This window comes from Macaca nemestrina, chromosome 17 (genome assembly GCF_043159975.1).
Source record: "Macaca nemestrina isolate mMacNem1 chromosome 17, mMacNem.hap1, whole genome shotgun sequence".
Taxonomy (NCBI): Eukaryota; Metazoa; Chordata; class Mammalia; order Primates; family Cercopithecidae; genus Macaca; species Macaca nemestrina.
The window spans coordinates 71,650,687-71,671,797 of NC_092141.1; the positions used below are offsets into that span (position 1 = coordinate 71,650,687).

General features: G+C 39.4%; 1 protein-coding gene across 9 annotated transcripts in view; it reads left to right on the top strand.

Annotated features, from left to right (window-relative positions):
* The window catches only part of LOC105483058 (tousled like kinase 2), a 142,648-nt gene that overhangs the window by 86,750 nt on the left and 34,787 nt on the right, over positions 1 to 21,111 (top strand). For all 9 annotated transcript variants that reach the window (XM_011743629.3, XM_071083390.1, XM_011743634.2 and 6 more), the window contains 5 exons: positions 4,866 to 5,002; positions 13,080 to 13,232; positions 16,532 to 16,598; positions 18,290 to 18,387; positions 19,928 to 20,009. In XM_011743629.3, the coding sequence (XP_011741931.1) occupies positions 4,866 to 5,002; positions 13,080 to 13,232; positions 16,532 to 16,598; positions 18,290 to 18,387; positions 19,928 to 20,009 (537 nt within the window). The remainder of the gene's footprint in view (positions 1 to 4,865; positions 5,003 to 13,079; positions 13,233 to 16,531; positions 16,599 to 18,289; positions 18,388 to 19,927; positions 20,010 to 21,111) is intronic.

Genomic DNA, 21,111 nt, shown 5'->3' on the forward strand with positions numbered 1-21,111 from the left:
GTAGAGCTTTTTAGGAACATGATTTGACAATTAGAATTTTTTCCTTGCATGGACACCAGACCAAGCATCCAGAGTGTTAATTTGGGATATGCTTTGTTGCTGTGCATTGCTTTGAGTGTGATATTGAACAGGGACAGCTTGTCCTAGTTGAGTTTATTTGGGGTATTGCTCTCCTAAATTCTTACATTCATTCTGTCAATTGATGTGAGTATCCTATTACTATTAGAATCATTAACAATAGTTGCATTTTTGTTTCAGAGATGGCATTTAGAGTAACTTATGTATATAATAATGTGATAATTAAATGCTTTGTGCATTAAAAAATTAAAGTTGTCATATACTTGTATATGATTACTTAATTGGCTGATGTCCCCTTTATTATATTCATTGGTTAGTTGTCACTTATCTCTGTTAGTAGTTATTAGTAACTATTAGAAGTTTTTTTTGTTTTTTGTTTTTTGTTTTTGAGACTGAGTCTCATCCAGGCTGGAGTACAGTAGCATGATCTCAGCCCACTGTAGCCGTTGCCTCCTGGGTTCAAGCGATTCTCCTGCCTCAGCCTCCTGAGTAGCTGGGTTTACAGGCATGCGCCACCATGCCTGGCCAATTTTTGTATTTTTATATAGGGTTTCGCCATGTTGGCCAGGCTGGTTTTGAATTCCTCACCTCAAGTGATCCGCCTGTCTCGGCCTCCCAAACTGCTCTGTTTATAGGCGCTCATCTCTGTGCCCGGCCTATTTCTTAGAAGTTTTAAGAAGGCTATACTTCCTAATGACAATATTACAAGAACAAACTAGAGGTTTGAGATATACTGGGGATTTATTTTCTTGAAATCTTTGGAATGTTGTTAAAAAGACAGTAAACACTGTCTCAGTAAAAGTGAATGGATTATTTTATTGAGGCCGAAGATACTGGGGAAAATTTTGTTTCATTCTTTGACTCATTAATCAACTTTATAGAAGAGAAATCACTTTTTAAAATTTTTTCTGAGAGTGAGAAAAAATAAAATATATGCTAATCCAGATAATTTCTTTGAAGTTTTAGAATACTTCTGGAAATCAGCATAGATTCAGCCAGTTGTACTAAACTCTAAATAGCATACTACAAAAAGTAAACATAACGCTGTCTCTGAGTTCTCACAGGAAAACAGAACTTTCTATTTGCTAGGAGTAGTACATAACAAAATTTAAATTTGTTTCCAAAAGAGCTGAAATTGTAGTACCTACTTACTGACTTTCTAAGTAGGGAATGTTTATTGAGTATCTGCTACACCGTGATGCAATATAAAGAAGCATAAATGGGCAGGGTGTGGTGGCTCATGCCTGTAATCCCAGCACTTTGGGAGGCCAATGAGGGCGGATCACTTGAGGTCAAGAGTTTGAGACCAGCCTGACCAACATGGTGAATGAAACCCCGTCTCTACTAAAAATACAAAAAGTGGGCGGGTGTGGTGGCATGCGCCTGTAATCGTAGCTACTCTGGAGGCTGAGACACGAGAATCACTTGAACTTGAAATCAGAGATTGCAGTGAGCCTGAGATCGTGCCATTTCACTCCAGCCTAGGTGGTAGACTGAGACCATCTCAAAACAAAAACAAGCCAAAAAAAACCACACAAATGAAAATGCAATCATAGAGTGCAATATTATCTTTCGTAGAATTTGAATACATAAAATCTCTTATAACTTAATCATAAAAAGGCAACTCATTAAACATGAGCAGGAGACTTGAGCAGATAGTTTACAAAAAAAAGAGTATATAAAAATATGCAAATGGCAAGCATGAAAACATGCTCAATGGCTTTATCCATCAGGAAAATTCAACGTAAAACTAGTGTGAGATAGTACTACATACTCAGTAGAATGACTAGAAGTTAAAAAAACCTGACAGATCCAAGGGTTGGTGAAGATAGGGGACAGCCTGATTTCTTACACCAGTAGAAATGTAAAATATTACAGCCACTTCAGAAGGTTTTTGGACAATTTGTCTATTTGAGATAAATATGCACTAAATCCTGTGATCCAGCAGTTCCTCTCCTGGCATTTACCCAAGATAAATGAAAGTAAATGTTGGCCGGGCATGGTGACTTACACCTGTAATCCCAGCACTTTGGGAGGCTCAGGCACGAGGTTCACTTGAACCCAGGAGTTTGAGACTAGCCTGGGCAGCACAGTGAGACCATCTTTATTTTTAAAAACAGAAGAAAGCAAATGTCCATAAAAGTACTTGTATGAGAATATTCATGGCAGTTTTATTCATAGCCAAAAAGCGGAAACATCCTAGGTGTCTCTTAACAAGTGACTGTATATACGAATTATGATATGGTCATACAGTGGAATACTACTTAGTAATAAAAAAGAGAATGAATTTCTCATAATAGAACAGTTTGCATGAATCTAAGAAACAAAAGACACAGTTCTGCCATCAGAGGGTAACAGTCTACATGAGGGTGGGAGAATGAGATACATTCACATATATAAGGAAACCTATTCAGGTGAGCAGTGCACTTACTAAGAATTCACTAAAATTGGTTGGGTGTGGTGGCACACACCTGTAGTCCTAGCTACTCAGGAGGCTGAGGTGGGAGGATCACTGGAGCCAGGAGTTGGAGGCTGTAGTAAGCTGTGATTGCACTGCTGCACTCCAGCCTGGGCAACAGAGTGAGACCCTGTCTCTTAAAAAAAAAAAAAAGAAGAAAGAAAGAAAAGAAATTCACTAAAATAAATCAAGGGCAGGAGACTAATTGGAGAAAGCTATAAAGAAGAGGAAGAATGTGTTCTGGGCATGGAAAACTGCAGCTATAAATTGCCTGTCAGTTGAAAATAGGGCATCTCAAGGACGTTTATCCCATGGTATCATCTCTCACAGTACTTTATTCTTTTCCTTTGAATTCTTTACCACAGTTTGTACTTAGAATTACCAATTAATATATTTAGTGGTTATAACCCCCCGCCTCTCTAGGCTGTGAACACCAGTTTTTTTCTATGTTCTGTACTTAACATTCTTACAGTTCATGACGTATAATTGTTTTTAAATAAACCTATGTTCAATAAATGATGTTCTCAGGAATCAGGAGTATATAAGGTGTTCTGGAGTAAGAATTCTGCAGGGAGGCAGATATAATCTTATAGCGCATGGAGGAGTTTTTCTTGTTTGGATCCAAAGTTTGGTAGCAAAGACCCATGGAAGATTTGGAACATCAAACTGGAAGTGTGCAAAGTGGTGTTCTGAGAAGATGAATTGTCAGCAGTTCTCTGGAAAAGATTAGAGAAGAAACAGAAAATAGGGAAACAGCTTAAGAGCTAGGCATTGATGTGGCCCAAATGTGAGATGGTGAACTCTTTTTTTTTTTTTTTTTTTTTTTTTTTTTTGAGACGGAGTCTCGCTCTGTCGTCCAGGCTGGAGTGCAGTGGCCGGATCTCAGCTCACTGCAAGCTCCGCCTCCCGGGTTCACGCCATTCTCCTGCCTCAGCCTCCCGAGTAGCTGGGACTACAGGCGCCGCCACCTTGCCCGGCTAATTTTTTGTGTTTTTAGTAGAGACGGGGTTTCGCCGTGTTAGCCAGGATGGTCTCGATCTCCTGACCTTGTGATCCGCCCGTCTCGGCCTCCCAAAGTGCTGGGATTACAGGCTTGAGCCACCGCGCCCGGCCGATGCTGAACTCTTAAGATTAAAAACACCTAGGCAGGCTGGACATGGTGGCTCAGGCCTGTAATCTCTGCACTTTGGGAGATGGAGGTGGGCTGATCACTTGAGGCCAGGAGTTCAAGACCAGTGTGGCCAACGTGGCAAAACCCAGTCTCTACTAAAAAATAGAAAAATTGGCCGGGCGCGGTGGCTCAAGCCTGTAATCCCAGCACTTTGGGAGGCCGAGACGGGTGGATCATGAGGTCAGGAGATCGAGACCATCCTGGCTAGCACGGTGAAATCCCGTCTCTACTAAAAAATACAAAAAAAAAAAAAAACTAGCCGGGCGAGGTGGCGGGCGCCTGTAGTCCCAGCTACTCGGGAGGCTGAGGCAGGAGAATGGCGTAAACCCGGGAGGCGGAGCTTGCAGTGAGCTGAGATCCGGCCACTGCACTCCAGCCTGGGCGACAGAGCGAGACTCCGTCTCAAAAAAAAAAAAAAAAAAAAAAATAGAAAAATTGGCCAAGCATGGTGGCTCATGCCTGTAATTCAGCACTTTGGGAGGCTGAGGCAGGCGACTCACGAGGTCAGGAGTTCGAGACCAGCCTGGTCAACATAGTGAATCCCCGTCTCTGCTAAAAATACAAAAATTAGCTGGGCATGGTGGCATGTGCCTGTAGTCCCAGCTACTTGGAAGACTGAGGCAGAAGAATCACTTGAACCCAGGAGGTGGAGGTTGTAGTGAGCTGAGATCACACCACTGCACTCCAGCTTGGGCAACAGAGTGAGACCTCGTCTCAAAAAAAAAAAAATAAAAGTTATCCGGGTGTGGTGGCGTGCACCTGTAGTCCCAGCTACTCAGGAGTCTGAGGCAGGAGAACCGCTTAAACCTGGGAAGCAGAGGTTGCAGTGAGCGGAGATCATGGCTCTGCCCTCCAATCTGGGTGATAGAGCAAGACTCTGTCTTTAAAAAAAAAAAAAAAACACGCACACACATAGACAGATTGGGAAAGCTTTACCAAGGAAGAACCTGCAGTTGTTTCATTGTTCTATCTTGTTTACTTTGTTTGAATAGGAATAGTAAGTCATCCAAGGAGTCATTATTGACTGTTGTGAGAAAGCGTACGGTTTTCAACAGTATGTTTCCTGATAATGTTAAATGTTTTAGTTTTAGTTTCTAAGAAGTATCTTTATCCATGCTAATTGGTATTGAATTCCTTTTTTTGTCTGTTTCCCCTAAGTCAAAACAAGAGAAGATGGCATGTAGAGATAAGAGCATGCAAGACCGCTTGAGATTGGGCCACTTTACTACTGTCCGACATGGGGCCTCATTTACTGAACAGTGGACAGATGGTTATGCTTTTCAGAATCTTATCAAGTAAGTGAATTGTTATGATTAAATGGAGAATTGAAAAGTTCGTTTGGATTTTTTTGGTTTTCTGTAATTGTAGTCATTAATAATCCTAGTATTGGTAGTCATCTTTTCAGTTAGTTCTTTAGTCACCACATGTGTAAAGAAATGTATCGAATGAAGTGAAGTCCTGAAAAAAAACGACACAAGTAAAATCAGGAATACAAAAAGTTCCAGAAAATAAAGAATGAGTTCTGCATTAAAACTTAAAAGAATCAGAATTGCTGAAGCTAAGGAAGAAAAACCTAGGGTCTGACTTTCTATCTTTCTAATTATATAATGAATTTTCATTAAGAGTCTGTTGAGCATTTATTGTGGATCCATAGAAAAATGAAATGTGAAAGGACCTGAGAAAGAATTTCCTGAGTTAAGTTTAGGTATAAAGCAGAATAAAACCATTGAAGAACTTTATAGGACATGTTCCTGGGATTATTTAAGGAGACAGTGTCCAGTCATCAGAGAGGCACTTCCTGGAAGGCAGTGGTGACCAACCCCATTGCGTGTGCCTGTCTGCAGCTTGGAATCTTGAACATTCAGTGTCTTTGTCATAACTTTTGATTTGAAGCATTTAGGTATTTATTCCAAGGAGGGAATTAACATTTAAAATCCTCAAATTCCAACTGTGTGACTAGCTACCATTAGCTTAGATCTTTAAATGTATATAGATATCTTCAGATTGCGGTACCTTTTGGTGTATCTTTTTTTTTTAATCTCCAGGTCATGATGAATCGGAAGGTTCTATAGACTGCCTTTCCTTCCTTCCTGTGTTTTTTTGCTGAAATAGCTTGTTGAGTATGAATTGGAAATCATATGACTACTTTTGAGTAATAATGAGACAAATAAGAAACTTATGCGTGAAAGAAAATACAAATATTGATGCTATTTATAATAATTGTTAAAACTCACCTCTGAATTACATGTTAGTAGTCTTTGTTTTATGTGTGAAACATTAACCTCCAACTTAGATTAAGCATGTTTTTGCTTCATGATTGTTCCTCATGTATGTATATTTTGGTGTGTGAAGAGGCTTTCAAGTCAAAGAATACCTTGAAAGGAAAGCACAGACTTTTCTTAGGCCAGCACCAGACATTTAGAGCAGCATTCACTCTGCATTCTTTTTTTTTTTTTTTGAGACGGAGTCTTGCTCTGTCGCCCAGGCTGGAGTGCAGTGGCCGGATCTCAGCTCACTGCAAGCTCCGCCTCCCGGGTTCGGGCCATTCTCCTGTCTCAGCCTCCTGAGTAGCTGGGACTACAGGCGCCCGCCACCTCGCCCGGCTAGTTTTTTGTATTTTTTTTTTTTAGTAGAGACGGGGTTTCACCGTGTTAGCCAGGATGGTCTCGATCTCCTGACCTAGTGATCTGCCCGTCTCGGCCTCCCAAAGTGCTGGGATTACAGGCTTGAGCCACCGCGCCCGGCCCACTCTGCATTCTTAAGCATAGGTGGCTGGTGATAGCAGAGGTATCAGGGCAATATAAACAGCGGTTACATGGAGGTATGATACCTGTTTATAACATCCTGGCTAAGAAATGCAAGTTGCCCTGGAAGTGACATACCATCCAGTTTCCAAATTTGTTAAAATGGAATCAGAAGAAGATAAAACTTAAGATCCACATAGTGGCCAAAGCCACCTAATGCTTACACTGACTTCTAGTAGTGGTAGTGGCTCTGAGCAGCCCTGTCAGTGGCTACTATTTAGATGGCAGTCTTTTTAGATTTTGATTCAGGAAAGATGGTGAGTTTGTATAGAGATGTAATTAGTTTTAAGAAGTGCTTATGGCTGGGCGCTGTGGCTCATGCCTGTAATCCCAGCACTTTGGGAGGCTGAAGTGGGTGGATCAATTGAGCCCAAGAGTTCAAGACCAGCCTGGGCAACGTTATGAAACCCTGTCTCTAAAAATATACAAAAATTAGCTGGGTGTGGTGGCCCTCACCAGTGGTCCCAGCTACTTGGGAGGCTGAGGTGGGAGGATGACTTGAGCCCAGGAGGAGAGGTGAGTGATGCAGTGAGTGGTGCAGTGAGCCGAGAATTGCACCACTGTCCTTTAGCCTGGACGACAGAGCCAGACCCTGTCTCAAAACAAAACAAAACAAAAAGAAGTGATTGAACTTACTGCTGATAGTAGCAATATTTTATCTCATATTCTAAAAGCAACTTGATGCCCATGAGGGTCTGGAAATCTGTATGGTAGAGTACAAAATGATGACTTTGCTGTAGAGCCATCAAATCAGAGGAAGTGAGACTATGTAAATGAAATCCCTAAGTAGGACTGTTCACTGTAGGTGGATAGCACTGTTTTACTGTTTTAAGCCATATAAATGGCAAGAAATCTATGTCTTCTCTTGGAAAGCTGTTTCTGGCTGATGTCTATTAATTATAGGTGTTTTAGTTCCTGAAATTTTGCTTTAATAAATTAATTTCCTTCAGTATAGAAATTGAAATTCTCCAGTTGTAAAAGGCTATATCTAATAACCTCAGAGATGACAGTTCTGCACATGAGAAACTCCAAGACGTGTGAAGTAATTTGGTGGGTGAAGTAGCTGAACACTAGCAGCAATACTAGGTTTTATGGGAAGAGACAAACCTAAAGGCATTTAAAAAATGAATCAGATAATGATATATAACCTCAATAGGACCCTTAACACCGTTTTGTTGTTGTTGTTGTTGTTCTTTTTGTTCCCTGGTTCTTTTTTTGAGTGATCTTTAATTTCCTAAAACAGAAGATTCGTTGTCTAATAGGAAATTTATATCAGATTTGTAATATTTTTTGGCCAGTTTAGTAATTTTTGCTTTCCACAGTATGTTTGAATCTGTTGAAAAAATAACTTATTTTATACTTCTGAGAAAGTAATGTTAAATACTAAATGTTAATGTTATTCAGTGCACCACTTTTTGTTTAAAGAAGTCTCAAACAGTCCATGGCAAGGCAATAAAAATTATTCACTAAGACTTTATGTTGAAATAAACAAAATTAAAGTAATGGGATTTGGCCGGACGTGGTGGCTCACACCTGTAATCCCAGCACTTTGAGAGACTGAGATGGGCGGACCATTTGAGGCCAGGAGTTTGAGACCAGCCTGGCCAACATGTTGAAACCTTGTCTCTACTAAAAATACAAAAATTAGCTGGGCATGGTGACACACGCCTGTAATCCCAGCTACTTGGGAGGCTGAGGCAGGAGAATTGCTTGAACATGGGAGGCAGAGGTTGCAGTGAGGCCAAGATTGTGCCACTGCACTCCAGGCTGGGTGACAGAGCGAGACCCTGTCTCAAAAAAAAAAAAGCGGGGGCGGGGGGGAGATTTGACCTGTGTACAAAATTGTGATCATTTAAGATGCATGTAATTAGAGGAAGAAATTAAAGCTTACAGCATTGTAATGCCAGTTCAGGTATTTCTGAAGTGTGACAAGTTCCAGTATCCATTTTATTTATTTTATTTTGAGACAGAGCCTTACTCTGTTACCCAGGCTGCAGTGCAATGGCACGATCTCGGCTCACTGCAACCTCCGCCTCCCGAGTTCAAGTGATTCTCCTGCCTCAGCCTCCTCAGTAGTTGGGATTACAGGCGCCCACCACTATGCCCGGTGAATTTTTTTATTTTTAGTAGAGACAGGGTTTTGCCATGTTGGCCAGGCTGGTCTTGAACTCCTGACCTCAAGTGATTCACCCACCTTGTCCTCCCAACCAGTATCCGTTTTAAAGCAATTTATGTCAAACCATCTGATTCTCAGTCATATGATCCATAACAAAGTCATTCATTTTGTTGATTTTATAAACATTAGATCTTTAGGTATTGTATACCATTTCACAGCTCCTAGTTTGTACAGAATATATGAAATGCTGGGAATCTTTAAAAATCTCATCTGGCTGGTCATGGTGGCTCATGCCTGTAATCCCAGCAGTGTGGGAGGCCGAGGTGGGTGGATATCCTAAGGTCAGCAGTTCGAGACCAGCCTGGCCAACATGGGGAAACCCCATCTCTACTAAAAATACAAAAATTAGCCGGGCATGGTGGCATGCGCTTGTAGTCCCAGCTACCCGGGAGGCTGAGACAGGAGAATTGCTTGAACCTGGGAGGTGGAAGTTGCAGTGAGCTGAGATCACGCCACTGCACTCCAGCCTGGGTGACAGAGCGAGACTTCGTCTCCAAAAAAAAACAACAACAACAACAACAACAAAGCCATCTGGGGTATTGACATGTTGTTTGAAGTTTTGAGGTTTCAGATGTCTCAGAGATGAAATAGATAACAGATTACTTTAAATAATTTTGTTAAAATAATGACTGGAAATACGTGCTTTTTTTTGTTTTTTGAGATGGAGTCTCACTCTGTTGCCCAGGCTGGAGTGCAGTGGCGCAATCTTGGCTCACTGCAACCTCTGCCTCCCGGGTTCGAGCAATTCTCCTGCCTCAACCTCCCAAGTAGCTGGGAATACAGGTGCACGCCACCACTCCTGGCTAATTTTTGTATTTTTAGTAGAGACGAGGTTTCACCATATTGGCCAGGCTGGTCTCAAACTCCTGACTTCAAGTGATCAGCCCACCTCGGCCTCCCAAAGTTTCAGGATTACAGGTGTGAGCCACCACACCTGGCCACAGTTTTTAAAATACCTTTACTACTCGTTACTTCTAGTGTAGTTGAAGTGTAGAAGGTAGTGTTGCTGCTGAAGGCGCCCGCCTTCCGTTCCTGGGATGCTGTAACAAATACCATAAACTGGGTGGTTTAAAGTAACAGAAAGGTATTCTCTCACACCTCAGGAATCTAAAGATCTGAAATCAAGGTGGGGCGGGACCATACTTCCTCAAGCCTCTAGGGAACATCTTTCTTTGCCTCTTCAGCAGTGTGGCAGCCCCAGGTGTTCCTTGGCCTGCGGCGGCATAACTCCATTCTCTGCCTCCTCTTCACATGGTGCTCTCCCTGTGCGTCTCTGTGTCTCCTTTTCTCATAAGGACACCAGTCGTATTGGATTAAGGTCCTGTCGTGTCCAGTAGACCTCATCTTCACTAGTAATATCTTTATTCGCCCTGTTTCCAAATAAGGTCATATCCTGAGGCACTAATGACTAATATATCTTTTGGGGGACACAACCCATAATGGTGCAGAAGATTGATTATCTTGTTTTTCTTTTGCAGGCAATGGCTTTGTAAATAGAGTTATTTAGATTTGAGTGAGATGGATTTATTGGGTCCTCAATACTTCTGTAAAATATAGAAGAAATAGCCTCTTGCTATGGGTGATGAAGGGCGAGCAATCTCTAAAATTGATGCTATACAAGAAATAAAGATCAACTCTATGAAAGGCACTGTTATACATGCTGGGGGATATATGGATTGCTAAGACACGATTCCTGTTCTATGAGAAGTTATAGTTTGACATAATCCAGACTTTGTACTCCCAAAATAAATCTAAATGAAGTACCACTGATAGTCTCTGTTCTTTTCTTCTTCGATATAAATAGCTAAATAGTTTCAAGAACATCAAGAATTTATATGAGAATCCTTAAAATACATAACATTGATCTTTGGTGCATCAACTTTCATGTTCAAAGTCTTGTTCTCAGAATGTGCAGTTTAGGATTTCCCTAAAGATGTTTTGGAATCTGTGTCCCTTGTGTTATGGTTTATATATATGATGGCTGTGGGGATCCTTTCTTGGTGAATCTGAAGTGATTAAACATATGAATTGTCCTTGAAAATAATAGAAGATTGTTTTTATTTTATGTTTGATCAAGGTGATTGTTAAAATCTCAATTTTGCAAAAATACTGTTAATCTTCAAAGACAAAATGTTGTGGCACTCCACTAAGCTACTGTATATTGTATGTTTATCTGTAGGGAGTTCAGAGTGCCTTACATTCATGGCCCCTGAAAGGGGTAGAAATGAGCTAAAGATGTTTACCAGTTTTTTAATTGGGAAATTCATGCTCAGTTAAGGTAAATGTTTTCTCCAGAAGAAATACTGTGATTTTACTTAAGGATTCTGTGTCTCAACCCAGATTTCTTTCAAGCCATAAATGATATATACAATTGTCTCTTGTGGGGAATTGGTTACAGGACCTCCCTCAGATACCGAAATCCATGAATGCTCAAGTCCCTGATATAAAATGTGTAGTATTTGCATATAACCTATGCATATCCTCCCATATACTTTAAATCACCTCTGGATTACCTATAATACCTAATAAATGTAAATGCTGTGTAAATAATTGTCATATTGTTTATGGAATAATAACAAGGGAAAAAGTTTGTACATATTCAGTATAGGTGCAGCCATCCTTTTTTTTTCCCCTGTATTTTCAATCTGCAGTTGGTTGAATCCATAGATGTGGAGAGCCAACCTTATATATGTTCTGCAAGTAGAGATGAGGAGGTCTAGCTAATGATAATCAAAGAATTTTCAGGCGAACAGAAAATTCTTGAATTATAATTTTCATTTTGTTGTTCAATTGATGTCTAATCAGTGACCTGGCTCATCCTGAAGCCAAGGGCATAGTATTATCAAGTGACTGGTTGTTGCTTTGTAATACTCTGATTAGGTTAATCTTGCATACAGCATTGCCCTTCTAGATATGTGCAAATAAGCTGTATTGTGGGTATCTACCCTAGAGTAATCTTGGTTTTCTGCTTGTCGTTCTTCCACGAAAGACACTGTACTAAATCTGGAAAAGATCTGAAAACAGTGTTCAGGGAAGAGGGTAGAGCAACTTCCATTTGAGAGTAGGTTTTAAAAAAATTAGATTCTGCTAGGCATGGTGGCTCACACTTGTAATCCCAGCACTTTGGGAGGCCGAGGTGGGATCACTTGAAGTCAGGAGTTTGAGACCAGCCTAGTCAACATGATGAAACCCCATCTCTACTAAAACAATATAAAAATTAGCTGGGCATGGTGGTGCACACCTGTAATCCCAGCTATTAGGGAGGCTGAGGCACAAGAATCACTTGAACCTGGGAGATGGAGCTTGCAGTGAGCCAAGATTGTACCACTGCACTCCAGCCTGGGCAACAGAGTGAGACTCTCTCAAAAAAAAGGTTTTATTATTCCACAAAAATGAAGGTTGCTTCCACAAAAGAGAATGAGAGGAAAAGCACAGTAGAGGGAGAAGGAGAAGGGAGCTATCATTCGACTGTCAATTATGATGAGTGACTTAAAGACTAGCCTGTTAAATGGTTAATCTCCAATTTTGTTTATTTTTATATACCAAGTCTATAAACCTTAATATCTGTTAGGTGGTAGGATACATGAGAGAAAGTGTTTTTTGTTTTTTTTTTTAATGGAGTTTTTATTGGTCTCTAATTTGTAAACTAGTTAATCACAGAAAAATTTGACATCTTCTTAGGAAATACTCTAATGGTAATGGTGTTAGATTAACTGCTGCTGTAAAATATGTTTTATGCTAATTCATTTTGTTCCCTATTCCCTAAGGAGTTCTTACTAGTTGAAGACTTTATTGTGCTTTCTCTGAATGTATTTGTCTTTTAAAAACTTAATTTAGGTGTCACTGTATCAGTGGGCGGGGTTGATGTGTAGAGTAGTAATGGCTCCCTTAGACTAGAATAAAGGATAGATCTTAAAAGAAAATCTTGTTTACTTTCTTTAGCATCCTACAAACTTGGTATCTTTTTACACAAAACTGAGAAGCTTTCATCCAAAGAAAAATAAAAAAGAACTTGGAACATTTTACAACTTTTAAAATACAATTTTTACTTTTAATGGGTTCAGATCAGAGAATTGTTTTCTTAGCTGTTAAAAAGGAATCAGAAAATTGTTCCTTTTGAGTCAGAAAATAAGGTCACAATAGAAATTTGATACGTTCCTTCCTGCCCACTCTGAAAATAGTAATAACTAGTCTTAAAGCACAGACTCATTCCCAGAAAACATCTATCACCGATTATTTGGCCCTTCCAATCTGAAGTTAAAATCAGATCTCTTCTTGACTTAAAGGGGCTTATTTTTTCTGAAATTGGATACACAAGTGACAAATTGTGTGTGTTCCATAGCTGTGGTAAAACTTTTGACTTTCTTTGTGCAACATCTTTTATATTTCTAGGCAACAGGAAAGGATAAATTCACAGAGGGAAGAGATAGAAAGACAACGGAAAATGTTAGCAAAGCGGAAACCTCCTGCCATGGGTCAGGCCCCTCCTGCAACCAATGAGCAAAAACAGCGGAAAAGCAAGACCAATGGAGCTGAAAATGAAACGTATGTTCTTTATTGACGTGAACGCTGAGACACCACACCACACCCCCAAATACAAATGTCCTGTTGATTGCCACCGGCAATAGTTGTAAATTCTGGAGTTCACTCAGGTTTAAACCTTCTTTTCAGTTACATTAATGGATTTGCTCAACTCATATAAATGCCATATAAAATTAATTGATTTTCTTAAAGCTGCTCTTTATTTAGGGCATTTTGAATGAGAGGGAAAAGTAATGTCACTTGACATCATGTCTTTTGGCCACTCCTGGTTAACAAATAAGACATCATTGTACTGAAATGATATTATTGCTTACATGTGGCTCCAGGTTGTGGTATACTAGTCGTCTTATGGGAGTTACCTGGCTGCTATTTCAAACAGAAGAATGCTCTTTACTGGTCAAAAGAGCATTTCGTTAATAGTCGCAAACTTAGGATAAGTGCCCCGAAAACCTGTTATGTTAGAAAAGGATATTGTCCCAATGAGCCACAACTTGATCTCATCAGAATTGTTTCGTGTTCTGGGAATATAAGGAAAACACCAGTATCTTAAACTGCAGTATAGTCATCTTTTTCTTTGTCACTCAACAATATTTACATAGCTACCATGTATAGGAGTAGAAAATTCTAAGCACAAATGCCTGCCTTCTCCATTCGTTTCTTCCTTTCTCTTTAACTGAAAGTAAGTTTCATATCCAAAGATAGCTTCAAAGAAAATGTATATCATATAACTTATCAATTAATATGTCATTTGTTTTATGTTTTCGTATTAGTTCACAAAAACAACACATAATCCACTTCAGGTATAATAATACTTGTATTACATTATTGTTAAAAGTCTGTGGCATCCTAGAAATGCATCTTCTTTCATTCTACTGAGAAACATGGCTTAACACCAATCCTCACCCCATACGTATCTGATGTTTTGGGAAGTCTTGTCCTTGATATTCGTTTAGTACGTCTGTGTTAAATACTTATTTTATGCTAGGCCCCTTCTGGGAATACAGAGCTAAAGGATACAGCCCCAGCCTTAGGAGCCCACAATTTACTTAGGTGAGATGAACAGACGAATAAACTAATACTTACATTAAGTATAGCGATAAAAATGTGCGTAATGAACTTGGAAAACCTCTTCATTCGTATAACTCCAAATAGTTTTTTTTTTTTTTTTTAGACGAAGTCTCACTCTGTCACCCAGGCCAGAGTGCAGTGGTGCTATCTCGGCTCACTGCAACCTCCGTGTTCCGGGTTCAAATGATTCTCCTGCCTCAGCCTCCTGAGTAGCTGGGACTACAGGCGTGCGTCACCACGCCCAGCTAGTTTTTGTATTTTTAGTAGAGATGGAGTTTCTCCATGTTGGCCAGGCTGGTCTCGAACTCCTGACCTCAAATGATCCACCCACCTCGGCCTCCCAAAGTGCTGGGATTACAAGCGCGAGCTACTGAACCCAGCCCAAATGTTATAAAACATTTTCCCCTTGATTTTAAAGACTAGTCAAGTGCAATAATCAGAATGAGAAGAGGGGAAGAGTATAGAGTCTTAAATATAAAGTATTTTCCTTTCAGCAAGTCCAAGTAGGGGCTCAGATTTGAAAGATTGTCTAGGCTAATTAATCTGACCAAGGTTTTCTTTCATGATTCCTGTGTTTATTTTGTGAAGGGACTTTCCCTCTAGTATTATTTGAAAAGTATTTAATGCTAATGCACAAAACCATTTGCTTAGGAGTGCTAAAGAAGGCATAGGTTGTTTCTTTGCCACAGAACAATAATTAGAATTCTATCTAGGCTAGTAATGTGTAAGCAGTTGCCATCTGCAGTCCTGTGTAAAATCCAATCCAGAAGGCTTTCAGTCCAGTTTTTAATTAGAGTATCTGTGAATTGGCTCTTACTTTGACCAGAAGCCAGAAGTAGGCCTCTGGAGTCTTGGAGTGAGTCATATTATCCTTTCTTGGCCCTGAACCTGTTTCAGACAGAGAATTCTTAGCCATCATTTTTTATTTATCTGTTTTTTGCTGGTGTGGAATGGAGTAATAGATACAAGTATTTCTACATCTGTAAAGAGATAGCCCTAGTAGGTGAGTTTCTTCTTCTTTCTATTTTTTCTTGAGTTAGACCTCAAAGGCTCTGTTCTGGTTGATAGGATAGATATTTCCTCTTTCTTCTGCTATTTAGAATATATCTAAACAGTGGTATCTAAAAATGTTAAATATCTGTATATGCTTCTAGAATGCGAAAAAGGTAGAGATGGAAGAAAAAAATAATTCTCACTTGTTCATCTTTTTTTATTTTCTTTCTTTCTTTTTTCTTTTTTTAAGAGACAGAGTCTTGCTCTGTTTCTTGCGGTGGAGTGCAGTGACATGATTATAGCACGCTATAGCCTCAACCTCCTGGGCTCAAGCAATCCTTCCATCTCAGCCTCCTGAGTAGCTGGGACTACAGGCATGTGTCACCATGCCCAACTTCTTTCTTGTTTTTTTCACAGAGACGGAGTGTTGCTTTGTTGCCCAGGCTGGTCTCAAACTCCTGGCTCCAAGTCCTTCCCCCTCAGCCTCCCAGAGTACTGGGATTACAGTGAGCCACCCAGCCTGGCCACTTGTTCATTCTTGAGATATAAGGATGCTGTTGGAGTAGGTGGAACATGAAACACGTGAATACCCATCAAGTCAGCCCTTTGAGAGTTGATTTAAATAGCATTTTCAATATTCTGTGTACATTGTCATGTAAGCCGCAACGCTTTCTTAGATAGGTATTATCACTTGCTGCATTTCAGGAAACTGAGTTAAGAGGTTAAAGTTGCTTGCCCAAGGTCACATCGCCAGCGGCTTAGTAGTGCTTTAAACCCTAGTCCTCAGACTCCAAATCCTAGACTCTAATTTGCTGCTATATCTTTCTCTTTGTTATTACACTATCAAGGTTTAAGTGTTAACAAGAATAATAAAATCCATTGGCTTATTGTTATGCCCTCTAAAAGATTTTTAGACAATTTTTGGCGCTCTCTGAATGAATTTTCACCTGAGTAATATATGGGACAAAACTCATTTCAAAAATAATATAAAAATATGGCTCACTTATTTTTTTTTTTTATATTTTGCAAATTAGACTTTTGGTTTTGAAGTTCTTCCCTCACATCATATCTGGTAAATCACAGAAGTTTTCTCTTGTCAGAGGACTACAAGATAACCTGTCTTTCAGTCATTTTAACTGAGACTGAAACTGCATATGTCTTATAGTATATTTGAGCATTTCTCTTTAAATAAGCAAACTATGATTTCTAGTAGTTTACTGAAACTTACCACTGTTTTTCAGGTTAACATTAGCAGAATACCATGAACAAGAAGAAATCTTCAAACTCAGATTAGGTCATCTTAAAAAGGTAAGTGTAATGAGAAAATCTCCCTGGAGAAATGTGATACCTAGTTTACATTTGGGGTTGAAGCTCTCTGGTCATAGTAGCTGCACATAGCAGCAGAAAGCTTGAGTGACTGCTTTCATGTCATGTCTTGTAGCCTAATGGTAGAACTCATATTTTTCCATTTTCTTTTCTTTTTTTTTTTTTTTTTTTTTTTTTTTTTTTGCGATGGAGTCTTACTCTGTCTCCCAGGCTGGAGTGCAGTGGCACGATCCTGGCTCACTGCAACTTCCAACTCCCGGGCTCAAGCGATTCTCATGCCTCAGCCTCCCAAGTAGCTGGGATTACAGGCATATGCCACCACACTCAGCTCATTTTTGTATTTTCAGTAGAGACGAGGTCTCACCATGTTGGCTAGGCTGGTCTCGAACTCCTGACCTCAAGTAATCTGCCTGCCTCAGCCTTCCAAAGTGCTGGGATTACAGGTTACAGGTGTGAGCCACCATGCCTGGCCTATCTTTCCATTTTCAAGTCAATTCCAGCAACCCAATAAGAGTGTTTTTTTTTTCCCCAGTGATCTGTGAGCAGATAATTCTGTATACATCATAAGGCTTCCCAAGTGGTTATCTTTGGAGTAAAATTTTAATATATAATAAGAGCAGATGATTTTGAAATTGATGTGAAGATTTTAAATCATATTTTAAATCACATAGCAGCTCTTATTCCTTGCCTAAACTAGCTCAAAAGAGAAAGTCTTACGCCAAACCTTATTCAAACACAAAGGCACATAATATAGAATTTGTTATTGATGATATTCACTGAGATATCTTAGATGTGGATTGCTCAGCTCTTAAAATTCAGAAGCCCATACATTGGTCAATGCTGTTTATGGGTGATAATGGTCAGTAAGGATTTACTGAACTGCTTTTGGTATGTGTGCTTTTGTTTTTTATTTCACATATTAGTTTTCATGCTGTTTTCCCACTGGGTTCTCAGAGCTTATTAAATAAGTAGAACTTGCTGGGCATGGTGGCTCACACCTGTAATCCCAGCACTTTGGGAGGCTGAGGTGGGTGGATCACCTGAGGTGAGGAGTTCGAGACCAGCCTGCCCAGCATAGTGAAACCCCATCTCTACTAAAAATACAAAAAATTAGCTGGGTATGGTGGCGTGTGCCTGTAATCCCAACTACTCGGGAGGCTGAGGCGGGAGAATCGCTTGCACCTGGGAGGCAGAGGTTGCAGTGAGCCGGGATCGCGCCACTGCACTCCAGCCTGGGCGACAACAGTGAAACTCCGTCTCAAAAAATAAAACGTAAAAATAAGTAGAACTTAAGGCACCAAGTGTAATCCACGCTTAAAGACGAGAACTGGATAGATAACCTGATTTTTGTAAAAAATGTTTCCATGTCTGTGTATATATGCACAAAACATTCCTGGAAACTTGTGTAAGAAACTTAATAGTGGTTACATCTCAGGAGTGGGCATGGAGAGGAGGGAGGAAGAGGGTAGAGAACTTCTACTTTTCTCACTGAACTCCTCTGTATGGTTTGAATTTTATTATTTTCTATGGGCTAATTTTTATGATTAAAATTCTTATCACTTAAAAAGAAATCTTTCAATGCAAAGCACCTTCCTCTAGCCTTTCATAAGATAAATGTCTGCTATTGTTTTTGAAATAAGATCCCTGTGCTATTTCTTTCCTTTTCGCTTTAGGAGGAAGCAGAGATCCAGGCAGAGCTGGAGAGGCTAGAAAGGGTTAGAAATCTACATATCAGGGAACTAAAAAGGATACATAATGAAGATAATTCACAGTAAGCTACTTGGGGGTACATTGGGTTGGAGATTGCTAAGCATTTTATGTTATGAATTGAATGGTCTAGAATAATGTGTTTGCTTAATGTAAGTTACATAAATGATTCCATAGTATATTTAGCTCTTTTGTAGCATCTAATACAATTTTGTAAACAAAATTATGATTTGCCTTGGTTTAAATATACAATTGTATTAAATTTATATATTAAGTACATATGGGTATACGTAGAGCATTTTTACATGAGTAGAGGTTACTAAAACAATATGGCTTCGTAATTGTAAATGGTTGAGATATGTGGCATATTCAGATTTCCCTACAGAGCCTTAAGAAAGGGAAGATGGGTCACCGTGTGGTGTTGTGGAAAGAGTATTGGGTTGAGATGACACTCAGTTTCTGAATGACCTTTAAGGGCCATTCAGGTGTTGACATTTTAAGTAAGACTCTTAAGTTCAGTACATTAATTGTAGATGAATTGAAACTGGGCAAAGTAGGTTGAAAGTAGAAAGCGGCTTTTATAAGTAATCTGTTTTTTCCCCATTTTTTTTTTGGACCCTGAAACATTTTTTCATAAAGCCACAGCTTGTGTATTTTTGTTTGGCTTATATGAGCTTTGGACCTTTCTGTTAAAGTGGCAGACAACAGCAGGTACCACTTTCTGAGAACTCTCTGTGTATCAGGCCTGGTCCTAAGTGCCCTTAGTGCTCTCATTTAATCCGCAGGATAACTCAGTCATCTTTAATACATCAATCAGAAAACAAGCTTGGAGAAAGTAAATTAACTTGACCAGGGACTCATAAATAATGTGACCAAAGAGTTAAACTTGGATCTTTTTCATCCAAACCACCGTGCAGTAATGTCTCTCCAAATAGGCATGCTACTTTCTTAGAATCCATGTAAAGTAATTTCAGAATTAATAGTGAGATTGTTTAAGATCAGGAACTAGGTACAAATATTTTTAAATTTGTTTTTGCCAGAATTTGTCATTTCTTTATCATATTACTAAGAAACTACCCAAGAGAATCTAATATGGGGAACACAGTTATATCTGTCTTAAAGAGAGAATAATGAATGCACATAGAACATGTGACTCACTTTATAATCAAATCTGTTTTTAAGGAAATAGCAAGTGTCTTGGATTTACTGTATGTATTTTTGAAATGGTGAGAACATGTGGCCCTTGAACAGTTTGGAGGAGCCAAGTAGCACAATTTAAAAATCTCTGGTCTACTCTAATCTACCCTCCCTCATTGTATAGCAGGACAGAAAAAAGCAGGAGGAGCAAGAAAGGTCTAGGGTAGCTACACTGAGACCAGCACCCAAGTCCTGTGGCTCTGCAGCTAGTGCTGTTCATTGTAATTACACTGCCTCTTTGAACTGTGTAACTTTATACTCAGTATTTGCCATGTTGGTGTTGATTGTCAAACTACCAACAGTAGCTATAATTGTATGTATAATGTGTTAGATATTCTGGGAATTTGGCAAGCGTGGAAGACTGTAGTCCATGATCTCAGGGTGTTCCATGTTCCCTGTTTCCACAGATTTAAAGATCATCCAACGCTAAATGACAGATATTTGTTGTTACATCTTTTGGGTAGAGGAGGTTTCAGTGAAGTTTACAAGGTAAGTATAAGGAACTGGATACAAAGACTGGGAGTTAAATTATCGGCTCTTACCAACTTGGAGAACATTAAAAATACTGATAATTATAGGTTGGTATCCATTGGTTGAAATTCAAAAACTTTAAAAACCTGTGTCTTTGGGAAAACAGCTTTTAACCCTAAGTGACCAAGCAGAATACAGTATTGTCATTTTCAAGTTTGAAAAATAAATAATTATAAATTTAAAAAACAAGAAGGAAGTATACTGGGTGGTGGAATTATGATGATTTTTATTCTGGTTCTGTACTTTCTGCCTCATATTTGTTAGAAAAGAGTATGTGCTATCTTTATTTCTTGTACAGAATAGATGTGTCAAACCTATTTCCAATAAGAATAGATTTTTTAAAATTGGAAAACCGGCTTTTTGTTTTAGAAGTGTTCTAATATCATTTACTAGCACTGGAAGTCTGAAAGAGTGTTCTGGCTTAGAGTGCTTCAGTTGGGCCAGCGAAGTACAGGCTGCTGAGCCTCCAGGTTGATTTTTACCAAATGAGGGATTCAGTATGTTTTAAATATAGCTACAGATCCATAACATGTGGATTTAATTTTTCTACATGTTTCTGGCACCTGTCTGTAAAGTATAGAATTGTTTATTAAGTAGTCTTTGTTGCACAGCTGTACCTTTCAGATGTACAGCTTTAACTGTTAGGATTTATGTTAAGCCCATATGAATTTATATATGGGAAATCTTTTTAGTAAAATAGTTTTCATTGCAAATAAAAATGTTAAAACTAGTTCTGCCGTTTTCTTTCTAATTTTTTTTAAATTGCGGTTTTATTTATTTATTTATTTTAGAGACAGGGTCTTGCTCTGTTGCCCAGGCTGGAGTGAGGTAACACGATCATAGTTCATTGCAGCCTCAGACTGCGGGGCACAAGCAAGCCTCCTGCCTCAACCTCTTGAGTAGCTGGGACTACAGGCCCAGTGCACTAATTTTTAAATATTTTATAGAGATAGGGTCTTGCTACATTGCCCAGGCAGGTCTCAACTAAGAGGCTCAAGCAGTCCTCCTGCCTTGGCGTCCCAGGGTGCTGAGATTACAGGTGTGAGCCACTGCACCCCAC